This window comes from Genypterus blacodes, unplaced genomic scaffold (genome assembly GCF_046128005.1).
Source record: "Genypterus blacodes isolate CSIRO-AG114 ecotype Tasmania unplaced genomic scaffold, CSIRO-AGI_Gbla_v1 ptg000008l_1, whole genome shotgun sequence".
NCBI lineage: Eukaryota > Metazoa > Chordata > Actinopteri > Ophidiiformes > Ophidiidae > Genypterus > Genypterus blacodes.
Genome location: NW_027466822.1, coordinates 1,130,655 through 1,149,318, shown reverse-complemented (window position 1 = coordinate 1,149,318; position 18,664 = coordinate 1,130,655). Strand labels below are relative to the sequence as shown.

The 18,664-nt window shown below is 41.2% G+C and overlaps 1 protein-coding gene across 1 annotated transcript; it reads left to right on the top strand.

Annotated features, from left to right (window-relative positions):
- Positions 1-882: 882 nt before the first annotated feature.
- Positions 883-18,664, top strand: LOC143004026 (sperm flagellar protein 2-like). Its single transcript, XM_076154865.1, has 39 exons — positions 883-940; positions 1,359-1,461; positions 1,555-1,807; positions 1,933-2,103; positions 2,450-2,584; positions 3,580-3,656; positions 4,022-4,217; positions 4,499-4,687; positions 6,045-6,232; positions 6,947-7,124; positions 7,394-7,613; positions 7,821-7,891; positions 8,191-8,257; positions 8,415-8,449; positions 8,713-8,816; positions 8,930-9,177; positions 9,441-9,489; positions 9,593-9,747; positions 9,840-9,914; positions 10,152-10,279; positions 10,367-10,494; positions 10,741-10,879; positions 11,120-11,257; positions 11,369-11,496; positions 11,672-11,740; positions 11,859-11,937; positions 12,086-12,145; positions 12,224-12,314; positions 14,220-14,345; positions 14,523-14,661; positions 15,780-15,852; positions 16,011-16,167; positions 16,274-16,380; positions 16,557-16,739; positions 16,935-17,003; positions 17,326-17,496; positions 17,610-17,822; positions 18,017-18,139; positions 18,356-18,664. The coding sequence occupies exons 1-39, from the start codon at positions 883-885 to the stop codon at positions 18,425-18,427; spliced, it is 4,965 nt and encodes a 1,654-aa protein (XP_076010980.1). The 3' UTR covers positions 18,428-18,664.

The following is an 18,664-nucleotide window of genomic DNA, read 5'->3' as shown; positions in this document are numbered from 1 at the left end:
CAAGGTCCATGGCCAGATCCACAACACATTGGGATCTGGAGAACTAAACCCTACACAGCCTCACTCCATCGCGCACAGCATTGTGAAATAACTTACAAAGATTCTCCCCAAAGCTTTCCAAAGTGCGAAGAACTTGAAGAGTTTTCCGATGTGTTGTTGGGGCTAGTGATGGCTGCCATGTTTGGATTAAGGCTCCAGGTGGGACAGATGCCCGTTGCTATTACAACAGCAGGGGCAACCGCTGTGGAAAGTGACTTGTTTTCAATATAGCCAAAAAAAAAACAAGTCACTTCTTAAATCATTGCCGAGCTACGGGCGTAGATGACCTCCTTACCACCCTGAACACGCCCGATCTCAGAGGCTAATATGATCGGAAAAAGCAAACGTTCAGCCCCAGCGGTGCTGTGATTATAGTGACATCATTAATCATATTATAGCTCGAAAAATGTAAGCCGCACGTTGAAATATTTAAATAAATGTGTTTTTGATGTTAATTGTTCAATCCAAGAGAGGGAAGTTCATCCTCGCTATCACTGCCTCATTAGTCCACCAGTACCCGTCTCCTGCAGTGAAGTGCAGTTATAAATACACTCAGTCCCGCTGAAGCTTCTGGATCAGCTTCTGGATCAGTTTCCAGGCAACGCAACACCGTGATCAGCGCGAGCGGCCTGATCCTGGACCAGCTGAACTCTCCTGCACGCGCTGCAGTCTGTTGTCGTGACGCTATGGCAACGGTGAGCCGCTGGGACTTCCTCCCTGCTCGGAGGTTTTGTTTGTTTTCCAGGTGTAATTTGGAGCGCTAAGGACTCAGACTGGCACCGAACTTCGTCTAAACCTCCAGGCAGTTTCTCAGGGTTAGAACCGCTGACATAAAGGAACAATATGTCAGATATATTGTGCAGGTGGCTGAACAAGGAGCTCCGGATTTCCAAATCTGTTGGTGAGTAAACCAAGTTAGAGCCGAGCTGACGCTTTGCTAGCTCAGTTCTAAACGACAAAGGGCACATTATGTGAATTCATGTTACTCTTATTATGGGAATGTACACATTAAAGGTAATACTATGAACGAACTCATTTTATAACAAAATTAAGTTACTAATAAAATACTAATAAAGTTAATTAGTATTATTTATGATAGGTCATTCATCGTATATAGGCTGTCATGGCTGTGGAGGGAAAGTTAAGGAAAGATACACTTAAGGTATCTTAAGGGCTTCTGAAGACAATCATTTTGGAAACGTGTCTATCTTATATTCACAAATGCTTTTATACAGTTACAGTCACGCTTTTCCATTTCTCACAAAACAGAAAATACTAATGGAAAATACTACACATTGTCACTGGTTGCATCTTTGCAGAGCCAAAGACCTTTGCCAAGGACTTCTCCAGTGGTTACCTTCTTGGGGAGGTCCTGCATAAATACCAGCTGCAGGATGATTTCAACATGTTTACAAAGAGCAAGTAAGTTCTCTCTATCCATCTGTGCCCATGAACTGTATTTGTGCAACTATTGTTTCCATGATGTTAAGAGATAAATTCCATCTTTCCTCAAAGCACCTCTGTCTCCAAGCGAAACAATTTCACACGCGTTGAGCCAACTCTCCAGTTACTGGGGATCCCGATTGACATGACCATTGTGCAGGGGTTGATGCAAGAGCAGCAGGGGGTTGCAAAACGTCTCCTTTACCAGATCTATGTCTCAATGGAAAATAAGAAGAAAGCAGGAATCGGCGGGACAGTGATGGAAATTATGCAGCCTACCATCACAGCCAGTCTGCACCTAAAAGATCAAGAAATCTACTCTGATGTAAGTACGCTGTATGAGTTTGCGTGTGTTAATGCATGTGAATATGTGGGCCAGTTTCTCTGGGGAAAAATGCATAGTGAACAGCATGTACTTTCAAACTGTTCTCTGTCTGTCATTTCCCATAGCGACTTCATAATGTTGTGAAACATGACGCAGAGATGAAGCTGCCGAAAATCTCCCAGCACTACGAGGAGAAAGCCCAGCCTTGGAATGATAGGTCTGTAACGGCCCAGCTCATCCAACAACAAAGAAAACTCAAAGCCCAGGAGGAGGTGAAGCTGAAGAGTATTGAGAGGGTATACAATTTTACTATATCCTATTATCAGAGTAAAGTGTAAGCGGTCAGGTTTATGACTAAGGTTTGGATGTGATATCAAAACGCTCTGCCTGTAGATGCACAAAGTACATTATATCACAGTCTAAATCTATCTATTTGAGCGCTATTGTCTTTCATATTTCACTGTTACATTTCTTTGTGCAGTGTTAAGTTCATACATATGACCACAATGCTAAATCAGTATTGAGTGAAAGCCTGCACCTACACTTGAGCCCCATCTTCCCGTCCTCATTCAACAGCACCTCCCACCACTGCTCCCTGATGGAACTCTCAGTGAGGCCCTTGCTACTGATAGTGTAGACCAGGGCACGAATCATCAGAAGCAGAATGAGATCATGACTCATAACAAAGTCGTCATTGCCCAGGTGCCCAAGCCGCCTGGCTACAGGTCGCAGCAGAAGAAACAGGAGGAGCAGCGACACAGAGAACACCAAGCACAGGTGTGAGCAAGGTCATGATGTCATGCTAAACAAGAGCTTTGTGTCCTCACACAGGGTCGGCTACAGAACGGGGGCTGATGGTTGATGGATTTCTGTCAACATGGGATAATGAAATGACAATGAAAGATAATAGTTTAAAAAATCTGTCCCAAGAAATGTGAACAAATTATTGTTATCTAACCTAGTGGTGTGATACTGCTTAGAGCATTTGATGTAATTGGTGCCTCCTGCCTTTCATCTATTTCTTCCCTTAAATCTACTGACAGACATTTGAGATGATATGTTACAGATTTTAGGCAACCTTGGTTTAATGTTTTTTCATTGACATATCAGATCATTTTGAATGTGCACACAAAGTCCCTTTTAGCTAACCCTGTGTCACATTCACAGCTTGACCACATTCACACTTTAATGTCGCCCAGTACGGTAGTCTTTGAAGCACTTTGACAGTTATTGCAGGAGTACAAGTGTCCACACAACATGTGAAGAGTTAACTTGCAATAACAGATAAGCTCCATGCAACCTCTGTTCATTTAAATTTAATGTCATATTTCTGCATTCCAGGTCATATCATTCAATGTAATCATTAATGTTATTGTAGTAGTAGTAGTATTAGTATTATTTCTTTTAACATTTTTATTGAAGAAAGCATCTGATAGAACAATGAGCATTCGGTTATGAGACATGTTGTTGATTGTTTTATACAGAGAGGGGAAGAAAAAGAGAACAAAAACATAAGAACAATAATGCGAGCATTAAATTAGGAGAATTAGGAATGTAAACAAAGTAGGGTCTAAAGCACAGTTATGTTGACAAGCCAGTTTAGCCCTGGAGTCACAGATGACATCAATGTTGTTAGGAAGATGATCATAGGAGCAACTTTTATAGAATGACATTGCTTTATTTTTTGTTTTTTTTATCTACAAATGAAGGCTTCACATTTTGCCAATCTCAAAGTAACAAATTGATTGTTTTCTGATTTCTGATCCATGCAGAAGGTCCAGGCTGAAATAGCCCAATTTGAGAGGAGCAGGAAGAAATTTCTTACTTCTGACTTAACTTCTCTTTCAAGGTGAGAGAAAAGGGAAACATTTACAATTATAGTTGTGTATGTGTTCATGTATTTAAATGAATATTTTACTCCAAAATGTGACACCGTTTTAAGTAAAAGATACTAAACTTAATGGAAAGCAGAACTGAAGGTAAACTAAGCTTTGGTTAGCAAAGACCATTCTCTTGACATGTAAGATATCCTTAATTAAATGCTCAATTAGGATAAAACAAAGAAAAAAGTAAAAGATGCATTACTTCATATCACAAACAAGCCCACAGTTCTTTGGATATTTCCCTTTTCGCTAAATGCTAAACTTGTATCATCTCAGTTTTACATCTAAAACTAAATTAAGACAAATTCTCTCTTTATTCAAACTTTTTCAGAGAATTCCCTCGTGGTGGCAACAACTGGGGCTGTGACCTTTCTGAAAGTAGCACTAAAATAGTGCTACAATCAAACAGCAAGTACATTCAGGAGATCCGACAGAGGTTGGAGGACGACGCCACGTCTCGCCAGCAGAGAGAGAAAAGGCGATGCAAATTTCTAATGGAGCAACTGAAGGCCCATGAAGCTCAGCAGGTGAAACATACACTTAACATGCTTCACAGTAGTGAAAAAGGTGAATGCCCCTGCTTTACTCCACTAGCTATGGTTTGTATTCGTGTAAATCAACATTATTGACAGAAACGTGGGTTCAAAGTAGTGTGTAGTATTGTCTTATTGTCAGTTCACCTTTTCGTGTGTATACCAGGTTTCTCCTCTCCTCTCCTCTCCACTCCTCTCCTCTCCTCTTTCAAGGGGTCCAACAAATCAATAACCAAATCAGTTACTTTGTCAATCACCTCTGCTCCTCTCTCCAGGAGGCACAGCGAGAGGATCAGTTGGTGAAGCGTCTGACACGTCAGACTCGGCAGGAGCAATGCTTGGCGGTGCAGCTTCTCCAGATGCGCACGCAGAAGGAGGTGATGCTGAAGAACCGTCTCTTCAGAGAGCAGCAGTACCAGGAGCAGAGAGAGAAGGAGTTCCACGAAGCTCTGGAGAGGGAGGCGGTGAGATAGGACGAATCAGGAAGACAAATGATCTCTGTAGTGACTTTGTGTCACACTATATCAGTGACAGGACCGTCTGTGTTGGTCCATAGGGACAGTAAGAAAGATGCACGTGTAGTCTTTTAGTGGTAGTTGTGTATTAGCAACAGGGTATTTGGTATCAAGTAGAGAGAGGAAGACAAAGAGACACAGAAAGAAAGAAAGCAGGCTGAAAAGGGACCGATTTCATAAAGCGAGATTAATAGTGAGGTCATAGGATTAATCAGGACATAAATAAACATATTAAAATACATTAGTTGTTACAGACAGTCTTAGTTATAGAAAATCTATTTGGTTAAAAAGGAGAATTCAAGAAAGGAACAAGGGAGAAGATGCATAGAAGAATTCCTCTCAAAGTGTGACAGGCATGGCCTACCATTGTTACAGTGTTCATTATTTGTATTATGTTGTGGTTCAGCCTATGTTGTGTTCAGTGCAATGACATTGTTATGAATGTTGTCTGTCACTCGTTCGCTGAGCAGATTGTCATGTAGTGGTTTAGACGGACATGTACGGTTATTTGCGATAAAATGGCAGTGCGTCTTTTAGATGTGTTATGGAAAAACTAGTATTACTGAATAGTATTAGTATTTACTGAATGTACTTATGATGGATTTGATGAGGTATTGCTACTACTGTCTAGTAGTCTTTATATTTTCTATACTTTATTGACAAATGCTGTTGTGGTTAAAAGCAAACCAAGAAATTGAGTTCTTAGGCCAATCTTAGATCAATATACTCTTCAGCAGTTGTGTTTAAACGTAACCTTATTTACACTTCCTTGCAATCTAAACTACCATTAATTTGTCTTTAAATACCAGTATTTAACTTAGCTTGTAGTATCAGATAGATGTAAAGATAAGAACAAAGGTAACTGCCACACTACATTGGTAAGATTACTGGTATATTTATTTACAGTAAAGTAAGCAAGCATTGAGGGTTGTCTGTGATATATGTAGCTGTGCACTTGTGTAGCTGCAGATGCTTCAGTGTTATAAAGCTGTCCATGGCAGACAGAAGTTAAAAAGCTTAGAAAACATTGCTAGGCAATGATAAAGTAAATGTCAACAAACATGGAGACTTTGACAGTTCCCCACCTCAGTATACTCCCAGATGACTTCATAAAGTTGTTTGCTCTGCATCTACAACATCAGCAAGTGACGTTGGATTCTTTATTTGAAGGGCACCTTGTTATTTTGTCCAATAAATGGCAAAGCCAGCATGTATTATTTTTCTTTATTACTTAAAGTCATATTGCTTAGCTAACATTTTTGTGCTCTGCCATTTCCACTTATTCCTGCTCTCTGGTTGAGTATAGGCTTTAGCTCGGCAGGCTAGGCTGGACCATGCTGAGGAGATCAAAAAGGAGCTGGAAAGCTGCAACAGGCTTGCTGCTGAGCGCGCTCAGAACAAATACAAGAAGCGCTTTAAGAGCTGTTTGGAGATTATGGAGCAAACTGTGGATTTGGCCACCAAGGTTGGAGAATATCGTCTGCTCACTGGGAAGTATGTCACACAACTGCTCTGAGTGCATATCTGGCCTCAGACTTCCAAACTGACCTGTCAGATTATGATCAATCTCTTTCTTTCTTTCTTTCTTTCTTTCTTTCTTTCGAATAAACAATGAAAAAGGAAGTCCTCTTAAGAAAGTATTAATAAACAGATGTTTGTTTTACAGTAGTTTAACAAGAGAAGTGAAACCTTGTGAACAGATGAGCAATACTGAAACTATTATATGTACAAATAAGCAGAGGTCAAATAAAATCAGGAGAATTCAACATTCTGTCTGCCTCTTCTCATGGTCAAATTCATCATTTCCACAGGCCTACACTTAAACTGGGTAAATCATTATTAATAGATAATAAATAATAAATATTGGATATGGACATATTGGGGAGTTTGTGCAGATTAGGATAAATTATTTTTTTTGTTGGTTCATCATTCAAGTGCATCATTTTGAAGTGGAATTCTCAGAGCCAACATTCTGATTGTACCGTTTGGGGTATGTATCTAGGTAACACAGGCACCCACTAAGCTTTTAGTGTTTTGCTCCCATAGAGACTTTCTGTACAGGTTTATATTAACAATTATTAATTTAGAATATTTAGCCGTGGTCAAATAGGGGCCTTAACCATATTTAAATGTGTTATTATGGTTTTATTATAGTAACAATTCAATGACAATTATTAAGGGTCAAATGTTTTCCTGTGCCATATCCAGTCTGATTCCAGAAAAGCTGATGATAGAGTGGAAGGAATTGCTGATAAGTGGTCTCCCTCTCTATGAGACGGTGACTGTGGAGGGCCAGCAGCCAGGGTTTGAGTCCTCAAGCCCACTTGACCCTGTAGAATTTGAAAAACAAGAAAAACTCAACAACCAGGACTATGATGAATACACTGTGAGTTTGAAATGGGAGGTTGCTTTTTTGACACTTGAGACACTGAGTCTCTATAGGAGTATTACTATCATGAAAGAATGATACAGAATGAACTGGCTATCTCCTGTTTTGTCACTTACCCATCTATTATTTTATACAACCATTATGTCACCCTCTGTATGCTTTACCAGCCTTTCTACATCTTGTTTTCTCTCATCCTACTCTACCTGACCTGCCTCTGGAGACTGAAGATTCTCTTTGTGTTATCCCTGTTTTATTTTGTTCATCAGAATATGGCAGGTGAGTGGGCGTGGCCAGAGGAAGCAGGGGAGGCCAAGTTACCCCTGATCAATAACAGGATTCTCGGACATGTTGCCCTACGGCTGAGGAACATTGTCCATCCTCCGATCTTGGAACCTCTGCCGACTACACCTCAGTTTAACCTCAAGGCCTGTGTCCTGGGCAAGCTTTGTTCGGGCAAGAGCACCTGTCTGGCCAAGATCGCAAAAGGTAGACAGTGTACATCCTAAAGACAGACAGGCATACACACATCGTAAACACACATCACTGCACCCTGCTGTGTTTATGGAAATTTCATAGGATAATTGTTAATTGACTATATCTATTAATAACTATGATATAATTGTTATAATTGTGTGTGTGTGTGTGTGTGTGTGTGCACGTGTGTGCGTGTGTGTGTTCTATTCTGTTACCCAGCCTACGGCGTATATGTCCTATCAGCTGACAGACTGGCAGAGGAGGCACAGAATGCTTACCAGAATGTAGAGGTTTGTCAGATTTAACATTGTCTCATTCCTGTCATGTAAAGATTAGCATTTATTTGTTCTTATATTATGTATACATATGCAGCTGTTTTGCATTTTAAGGGGTATTTGTATAAAGAATAAAAAGGGTTGTAAATGTACTGTAAGGAATTCAAAAATGTATATAAATCAAATATTGTTTTGGGAAGAGCTTTAAAAACGAATGTATTTAACTTTTAGACATTCAGGCATCAAGCTTCAGTGCTTAATAAGTCCTCAAGGAAGTCAAAAAATTTTGAGCAGTCAGTCTCTCATGTGTGCAGGTCGTAGAAAAACCAGAAGAGAAAGACGGTGAGAAACAACTCAAATCCCCCACACCACTGCAATCTGGTGGGTTTGCTGACACCTTCTCTTTTCTGTTCTACTTTATTCTATTTGATTGCAAATTATTAATTAATAATTAATATGGTAATTAGGATATGACTTTCAATATTTGTTTTGTTTTTAGAGACATTACTGTGTGTTTTACTATTTTTGTTGTCCCCAGGTGTGCTCGCTGAAGAGGAAAGTAAAGATAGTAAGGTAGGATGCATGCTACATTTTTTACTTTACTGCATTGCTCTTATACAGGTACATTAGAAGAAATATTTTCAATCCTAAATTACCTTTTTGGGTCCAGTATGTATCACCTTAATAATGTTTGCCACATTTGTTTTTCCAACTTTTTCAAGGAATTATAAGTACATTTGAAAGGCAACACTTTATTCTGTATTCTATATTATATTTATATTCTGCTAACTTTAACTAACCCATTCTTAATGCTTGCATGTGTCCCTTTACTCCAGCGGTCTACAAAGGCCATGCAGGGAGCAGCTGTGGCGAAGGCACTGAGGAGAGGCAAGGTCATCCCTAATGAACTGTTGGTAGACATTGTAGTGGAGGCTATAAGGTAAGTCCATCACCTGCATGGCCTGCAGGGCCCTTTGTCCAGGAAAATCTGAGCTTTCATCTCCTCATCTTTCCTTTCATTTCATCGCACATGATTTGTTGTCTCCTCACTAGGCAGGTTCCAGCTCAGTCGGGTTGGGTCCTTGATGGGTTTCCAAAGGACATCACGCAGGCTCGCCTGCTAGAGAAAGCCCTGGGTGGGTCTGCAGATGTAAAAAGTAAAGTTGTGAGCAGCAGGACAAAGCTGGCGTCTGAACCTGCTGAAGAAAAAACACCACCGCCCCCGGGTCCTGTCCTGGATGTGGCTCTGCTGCTGGATATTTCTGATGAGTGTGTTGTCAGACGTGCAGTCAATCAGACATGTAGGTCATACTTGATGTGATGACATCTGATGTCACAAGCACTTCAACATTGTTCTTCCATTGTTTACCAATTAGTTTGTGCTTGTTTTTTTGTGTAGTTACAGAGGAGACTGTGGAAGAACCATCAGTGGAACCAGCTCACAAAGCCAGCTTGGACCATGGGACTATCACCACCAGTGCACCTGGTGCTTCCAGTGGGGTAGAAGCTGCTACGCTTACTCCCAAACCCAGTAAAGATACTGGTGTCACTCCTGCTGCTACAGCCCTCCTTCCCAAAGACAAAAGCTTGAAGATGGCAAAGATACAACACAGGTAAGTATGAATGAAAGGGGTGGAAGGGCAACAAGACCGAAAAGAAATACTCAATACACAATTGTCTCCCCCTTCCCCTCCCCTCTCCTACTCCACACACAAGGATCACAGCCTTTCAGGACACCTGGCCAAAACTTGAGAAATGGTTTGATGGGAAGCAAAAGATTTTGGTCCGTGTTCATGCAGATATGGAGGAGGAGGAACTTTATAAGAGGGTGGAAACAGTCCTGCAGCAAGTTATGATGAAGACTCAGAAAGGTATGTATTTTATTTTATCAGAGCACTGTTAAGTTTTTGTCTGTTACTCTATGATGTTGAGTATAAATGATGCCTTCCTTTTTTCTTGTTAGATGAAGTGTTGGACAACCAGAATGTTGCAGATTCCTCATCTTCAGCCATGTTTCCATCTGCAGACCAAGACAGAGGTAATGATGCGTTTTTATCCTTTCCCGCCTCAAAGACATTTAGCTTTAGAGAGAGGATTGTCTTGTGAGATTCCTTGCCTTTGGTAGCGTTGATGATCCCTCTCTTTGGGTCATGAATAGTGTAAGATTCAGATATGCTGTCCTCTTGGTGATACTTGAATGATGCATAAAATGTTATTACAAAAAGAAGAGTTACTGTGTGATAGTGATATGATCAACTTTTCTCTGCCTAATCAGTTGGAGAGGAACCAGTTTCCTCCTTGTCCAGTGAGATCTCTCAGGAACACTCTAAGAGCTCAGCTGAGGCCGCCCCTCCTCTCCCAGGTTCACCCAGCTGGGTCTATGTGGACGAACCCCTGCCTCCGGTAGGTTGCACCTTTTCCCACTTTTCCCTCTTTACGTCCTCCTCTTCTCCTGTTCTGCTAATGTATTCTGTCCATCTCCCCATGCAGGAGATCCCAAAGTATTTGTGCCCCCATTGGGACACTGTGTGTGAATCTTACGTGAGCAACATAAAGATTGTGATGCAGAAACTGCGGCCAGAACGCACCCTGATCATCCACAAACTATACAACCTCAGGTATCTGGCAAGACCTGGAGTTTTGATTATTTCAGCTCGTATATATAGAGAGAGAGATGTAAATACAGCAGATATCTTTAGGAGTACCCCAGTATCAAACCAGGAACCCTAACCTGCTGTACCACCCTGAGCCATGCCACCCCGTGTTAATTATTGTGTTGATTATCATCGCCTAATATCACCTTTTAGCTTGAAGCATGAGATTGTTTTGGATTTAACTTACACCTAACTTGACCGTATCTCTAGAGAGGAGTATAAGCTCTACCTGGGACGCCCAGACCTGAAACAGGAGGTTGTGTCTCGGTGGCAGACAGACTTCAACAGCATACCTGATGATATGAGACACAGTGAAGATACCAAGGCAGAGCTGCATCAGAGACTGGATGTAAGACTGTAAAGTTAAAATTAAAATAAGACAGTGATGTTGACACAGTATGCTACAAAAATGTTCTTAGTTACAGACTAGAAAAGACCTGATTGAGAAATACAATGAGAAGCATAAAACTGAGTTGAAATGACTCAAGGTTATACAACAGAGATAAAAGGAGTACAAATAACAAACAGTGTAAGAATAACAAATACACTGAGGGATGAAAGCCATTTGTGTGTTGTGTTATGTGTGCAGGACCTGTGTGAATGTTTGTGGGATATTTGTGAAAAACGTAAGGAAGAGGAAGAGGAAGAGAAGTCTGTCATCATTGGTGATGAGTGGTTGAATGACCACACTGATATCCTCATGAATCACTACTCAACACTCATGCAGGTAACATTTCCATTTTCTTTGAAGCATTTGATAGATTTTAATCTGTTTATTTTTTAAGTCTGCCTTTCAGTGTCTGGCAAAATGTGATCTTGAACTCTACATACTGTTTAGGTGGAGTTGGACCGTTTCCAGGACACATTATGCATTCTCAGAAGCTACTATGTGGCCATGCACATGCCAGTGCTGCCTGAGCAGCCCTCTGACTTCCTCTGTGTCTCTCTAATGGACATCACAGAAAGGTATGGTTAGGCAAGAAACACTCTCAATAACATCGATTGCCTGCACTACAATGCACAGTACCATCATGTCTTAACTATAAGATGCTATATCTTGTACAGTCTGGACATTGATGTGGTTGTCATAATGAATACTGAACGAGTCATTTCTTGTAACATAATGACTTTATGCCAACAGCAATGATCCAAAGGCCACAAGTGACTGTGATAAAGTGGGTGATGAAGAGGAGAAGCCGAAAACTAAACTGTAAGAAAGAAGCCCTATTGTATCCTTCAAAAACGCACTGCAGTCTATGTCCTCATTGCCCCTTCAACACACGCATAAACAACTCTGCCCTCTACTCCAGCATTCCCCTTCTCTCCAGACGTCCACCCTCCTCAGAAGGGGTCTTCAAACCCAGCGGCCAGCGACAGGAAGAGCCTGCCAACATCAATGCAAATCAGGTTACCTAGCGTTCTCTGTGTAAATGTCTTACATTTATTTGACTGAGAAAGTGTAGCACTAAGAGTGTTAGTGTTACATATTCTTACTTGGTTTATTGTTGATTGATAAATTGCAAGAACAGATATTAACCCAGGTCATCTCTTATAGCCTCCCTATGACAAACTGATCACCGACTACGAGGCTGCACTAACAGCTATCGACACTTGGGTAATGCACTGTGTGCACATTCTTATCAAGAATGTTATTGTATATCTTATCAATTGCCTGGGTTATACATGTGTACAGGTGTCAGCAGTGACCCACAAGAAAAGGGTGGAGACAAAAGAGCAGAATGAGAATCCACAAGAGAGAGAGAAGACCTCACGATCATCCGCAAGTTCAGCCCCAAAGAATAAAAGGAAGCTGGCATCAGGAAAAAAGAAAGGCACGTTTTGTTTGATTTTTAGAAGAGAGTTGAGACACTCGTGAACAGTGATCTCAGACATGAGCTGTCTGTAGCTATGGGCTTTTTGTAACAGTACTACTACTAACAAAAAACTAACCATCATGATAATTATCATCAAATCTAATGAAAAGGGTACAATTTGTATTTCATTGGCAAAGGTAAGCAAATATCAACATTTAAGAAATCTCAAAGGTGTCCAAACTTAAATAACGTTTGTACACACATGTTACACATTTTAAGATAGATTGTTTAAGAGATTAAAAATAGTTACACTATAACTGCCCATGAGTGAATAGAAAAGCTAAGTAACAATAAGAATAAAGATACCTGAGAGGAGATGAAACCTCTGTCTGCATATCTAATGTTCAGGTGAACATGTGTTGTTGGATCGGCAAGTCTCCCCTAGTAACAGGGGGGTACTAGCCCAGCTCTCTGTTTAAAGGGTCCGAATCGTCAGTTTCCACGGGGTCTTACCCCAGGGGAATCTCACTAAGATCTGACTTGATTAAGCTGGTGGCGTGGAGACTCGCCTAGCTACTAACTGCCCTCCTCCCCCGAACAGCAGCTCTCACGGCAGCTCTCCTCTAAATGAATCGGTGCACTTGTTAATTGCTAGGAATATGGTTTTAGAGGCTCGTGTTTATGGGAGCCCCAAGGGTCTGTTTTAGTTTTACCTTTGGCTAGAGTTTAACCTGTTAGAACCTCCCTTATCTCCCTCCTCTTAGCTTTGCATTCGTGCCTTTACTGGTCGATGAAGTGCTGTATGGGTGGGAACAATTTAGTAAATCAATTTCCTTTTGGTTTTATTTTGCAAAAGCTCAGCATACAGCTTTCTAACTAATAAATACAACAGGATTATACAGAATATGAATGCAATCCCAGAAATTACACTCACTATGGTAATCAAGTTACTAAGACGGTCCTCTAACTTCTTGCACTCATTACAACGATTTGCAATTTCCATTTCATGTTCTACTAATTCACTGTTAGTATAATTCTGGTTAATTGTAATTATGAGCTGGGGACTAATATCTATATATATCTAAATTCTTTTAAGAGAGAGAAGGGTTAACCTGGCCTGGTCAATGATCCTTTTTGTGCCGGAAGGGGGAGGCCCGCCAAAAATAGTCAATCAGGTCCACAGCGTTTTGGATAGGGAAATTCAAATGGATCAGTCTTCTATCCCATACAGGAGCTTGTCCCCTGCGAAGGCCTAACTATCTTAAGTCCAGTCTGTGTAATTAGAACTGCTCACAAAACTCTCTCTGTCTACCTGAGGAGAAACTCCTCTCGTCCTGCTGGCTTGCGAAGTACTGAACCTAGAATCTAGGTTTGTCTTATCTTTTATAACCGTGTGTTCGTGACTCGCTTGGGCATCCCTCGGTTCAACCCCGAGAAACTCTCCCTCCCCTCTCTCTCTCTTTAGACATTCTCTTACCACTTTCACATCTCATAAATCACTCGTTTAGACACTTCATAAATATTCTTCCTTGACACTTCATCTATCAGTCGACACGATACATTGTGTTATAACCCAATGAGGAGTATAACAGTCCCCATACATGTCATTCTGGGTACTTTTCCAACAGACGCTGCTTTGTTTCTATATCTCAAAACAGACTTATCATGGGTTAGTTTTTACCACCCCCCCACTCAATACACACATTCCTGCTTCCTTCCTCTCATTCAGGCTTTCAGGGTTAATTCTATTCTTTTATCTGGTCATTTATTCCCCCATTAAGATTTAGATTTCACATCTACTCGACAGTGTGCTCTCCTATATTCAACAATATGTGTATTTTCTACCGTCTGTATCTTCCTTCCCTGTCTCTTTAGGTCCACCATCTGCACCTCCAGCATCCAGCCCTGAACCTGTCAACGAAAACAGCCCAGAGAACAATCAGAAAAAAGAAGTTAGAGAAAAGATACAGAAAGAGTATGAAGCTGCGCTGGATTATGAGGGTACATACACACATGTTCACAGATGCAGCTGTTTCTATTACTGGAGATTTGATCATCACATCTTAACTTTGAGTACTAAATACGGGACAATATGGCCCATGTGTACATATGGTGAATATGCTTGTTTCATTGTGTCTGTATTTTTATTTATTTTTTATATATTTCTGCATTTTCCAGAGCGTGCAGTAAAGGGACGTATTGAGCTTGTGAAAGTTCATGGTGTAGCGACGCTGCGTTCCCTGCAAAGCAGAACAGAACAGACTTTTAGCAACATGGACAAGTGGTTAGAAGCACAATATGTTGCAGAAATGAAGAGGTATGATATTAATGTGTGTGTGTGTGTGTGTAATGTGGGAATGCCCCACGTTGGGCGCCAACTGTTCGATCCGCAAGTCTCCCCTAGTAACATGGGGGTACTAGTCCAGCTCTCCGTTTAAAGGGTCCGAATCGTCAGTCTCCCCGGGGTCTCATTATCACTAAGATCTGCGGCTGCTCCCTCCTTCCTTCAGCGGCTGGTGCGAGCGTCTCGGCTTCTCTTTTTTAGGAGATAAAGTCAATCAGGTCCCCGGCGGGTCGGATAGGGAAAAGTAATGGATCAGTCTTCTATTCCGCACAGGCGTCTGCTTCCCTACGACGAGGTTAAATTCTCCTAAATTCAGTTCAAGTGTTCAGGGCTGCTCACTAAAAACTCCCTCTGTCTGAGGACAAGGCTCCTCTCGTCCTGGTGGCTTGCGACGTACTAAACCTAGATCCTAGGTTTGTCCTAACCTTTATAACCGCGTATTGTGACTTATTTGGGCATTTCCCGGTTTTTGTTTCGAGAATTTCTCTCTCTTCTTCTCTCTCTTCACTTCATCTGTGTTTTCTGGGAACTGGGTCCCAGACAGCCTCTCTGGAGGCCGGTGTTACTTTCCCACAGCTCGGTCTATGTAATTTGAGTACATGTTCAATATTCCTGGTTTCACAATCATGTGTATGTAAGTGCCATGTAATTTAAAACCATGTGTGTTTTAACCCTCTTAACAAATCACCAACCAGGCTTCCTTGGCGCCTCATAAATCATCTTACTTGACACATTGTATTATCTTATCCATGCAGATTATTCTGGGTACTTTCCAACAGACGCTGTTTTACTTGTATTTATAAAACAGATTTATCATGGATTAGTGAGAAAATGTCCACTCCTATACACTCCCTTCAATCATTCTCCCCCTCAACACACATACACATTCTGTTTCCCTCCTCTTCTACAGGTTTTAAACTCTTTTATCCTGTTATTCATTGCCCCGTAAAGATTTCGATTTCATAATTACTTGACACAACAACACTTAATAATACTGAGAGAGAGAAAGATTATGTCATAATGCTGCCTGTGCATTTACACTCACACAGTCTCTAGAACTGATTTCACACACAATATGTCTTTGTCCCCAGTATTGAACGACTGACAGAAGTGGTTCGCCATCATATTGAGTCCGGACTGAGGATGCAGAATGAGCTGGTGTTGGTAAATAAAGAGGATCCTTTGATACATTGTGTTATACTCCCCATACATTTGAGATTATATATTTTCCCATCCAGAAACATCCAGATATCAAACTCATTATAAGCCTTTTATCACTTTTGCCTTTTATTCTCAAATAATCCCCTTATTCTCTTCTCTAGGAATCTACTGACATTCATTTGAATGGTGGAGTCCAGGTGGTACCCAGCTTACCTGCCACTCCTCGTCCACCCCCTCTGGAGAAATCCACCCAGTCCATGCTGACCATCGTTCAGCTGGAGTTTCTCTACCATCAGCTCTTCAGCGTGGCCCCGTCAGGTACATACAGGGGAGTCATACCAGCCTCTTCACTGGTTTGATCCATTTCCTGCGTAACTACCGTATCTATTCATTCATTCATCCAACCTCCTTCACTAACTTACAGGTCAGATGTCCAGCATTGAGTTCTCTAGTTTGCTCTGGGACATCATCTCTGTTAGTATGGGCAGAGACGACTTGCCTGAACCTTGGATCAACATGGACAAAACACAGGTTGGTTAATCTTTACGAGCATTCTCTTCAGAGAATGTTTTAAAATTTAAAGATGGACACAAGAGGATAAAACACTGCATCTGTTATTTAGAGTGGGTGATGTTTTACAGGGAATAGGCGCTTGGTCTAAGTTTGTACTTTGCAATAATATTGTCCCCTCCCTTTTCTGTCCCCAGTTGTCAGAGATAGTATCTTTACTAACAGAAGACTCCAAGTTGATTGACTGGCGTCGGTTTCTGCTCAGTGCTGCCCTCCCTTGGCCCTTTCCCTCTCTAACACAGCTGCTGGATGTGTTGCATCGTTTCCAGGCAGCAGATACTGGCAACACAGGCTTTATTCATGAAGAACAGTATCTACAGGTTTGTCTTCAGATACATCCACACAGTCAAACACCCACAGTCAACTTTATGATGCATACTCTGCGGTACAAGCATGTGACAATCATAACTTTAACATTAAATCTATATAAGCACATCAACTGTAAATGCAGTAAGATCCTCAACATGAACGTTTGAAGTCCCCAAATAGTGTTATACATACTTCTTTCTCACCAGACTGAGCTGTGGTTTCTCAGTGAGGAAGTCAAACCTGTGCCTGAGGACCGTCTGGCAAACTTACACAAGGTATGTACAAACAGAACTTTAAAATCACATTAAAGATTTCATTTACATCAGAAAAGGGGAACCTAACTTGGTCCGGATAGATGATAAATGGACTGTACCTATAACGCTCTTTTAAGAACTTTACAATCCCTCTCACTCACTGAAATCTATTTATTCACATACAAGGTGCCAACTTGCTCATCAGGAGTAGCTAGGGGGTTTAATGTCTTGCTCATCAACACTTTGCCAGGCTCTCTAGGAGGATCCAGGGATTGAATCAGGAGCCTTCTGGTCCCGATATGACCACTCTATTATTATCATCATTTCTTTTCTCCACCCATAGTTACTTTTCCAAATGTTTGCGGACCGCTCTTCCTCTCCTCCTCGTCTGGACTATGTGTCAATGCTGCAGTATTTTGCTGCAGATCCTGACCCCACCCAGGGCTTCATAAGAGCACTTAGTGTGGTGCTGGGAAAACATCTTCAGCGGCCTTCAAGCAGTCGTCTTGTCAAGGTGTGTATAGAGCAGACACCTGCTTCTTTTGTCAGAATATGGTAATGTAATAGTCTCTTCAGTTCTGTTATGGTGTATGGATAGTATAAATACATACTGTGTTGTTTCTACAGTCTATGCCGAGTATAGCAGAGGCTACAGAGTTCGCCTCCTCAGATTCCAATGGAGAGCAGAAAGAAGAAGAGATTCACTGCATAATGGGCAGTTTGTTAAGTGAGCAGAATGTTCCTATCCCAGCTCTCCTTGCTGTCATCTTCCACAAAAGCACTAAAACAACAGAAGATAGCCACCTCTCCCCATGCATGAGCAAAGAGGAACACACTGAGGTATGACACTGGAAAGGACCAAACCTGGTTTATAAGGGATTACGCAACAATTTGACAAATCCTATCATTCATTTCCTCTAAAATAAATTGTTTAGAAAAATTACATTAAATTAAAATAATGTTGTTTTGGTCCATCTCATATTATATTGGCTCTGGCCTCATGGTATTACTTTCCCTTCCTGTTTGGCCTCTAGCACCTGGTGCATATATTCACAGAGCTGGGCTATGGACCTGAAGACAGCGTCCCCTTCTCATGTCTCTCTCACCATCCTCTCATCCAGAACTTGATGGAGAGTTCAGTGCACTACAAGCTCATAGTAAGTTTCTGTGTCAATTCTTTTGTCTCTCATCTGTTCCAACAATGCCCGTGTGTGGCATGTTGAGACCCTTTGCCACGTGTATTATCCCCTGCCATCGGATTTCTTTGTACATTTATTCCACTCTCCTGTCGCTGTCCTTGGATAACCTCTTTCTTTTTTAGTCTTTATATGAGTATTTTACTCATACGTCTTTTTCCTCTCTTAATTGCTCAGAACATTCATCAGCTGCTACAGGCGCACCAGGAAGAAGGAGAGCTTCAGAGCATGACAGTTAAGAATGATTAAAAAAAACTAGACAGGCATTTCCTGAAGAAAATGTGATTGCCATTGCTGAAATGTTTGCCAAATGCTGAAGGAGTGTCTGCTTCAAGTGTGAAGGCCCGAAAAATGTTTTAATGGGGATATAGCTGAGAACATGAGAAATTTTGGGGACTTGTGATTGGTAGAGCTTTAATTCAAATCCAATTTCCCTTTTGCCTCTTTAGCCACCCACCTGTAGAAATGAAGCGTATTGTACAAAGA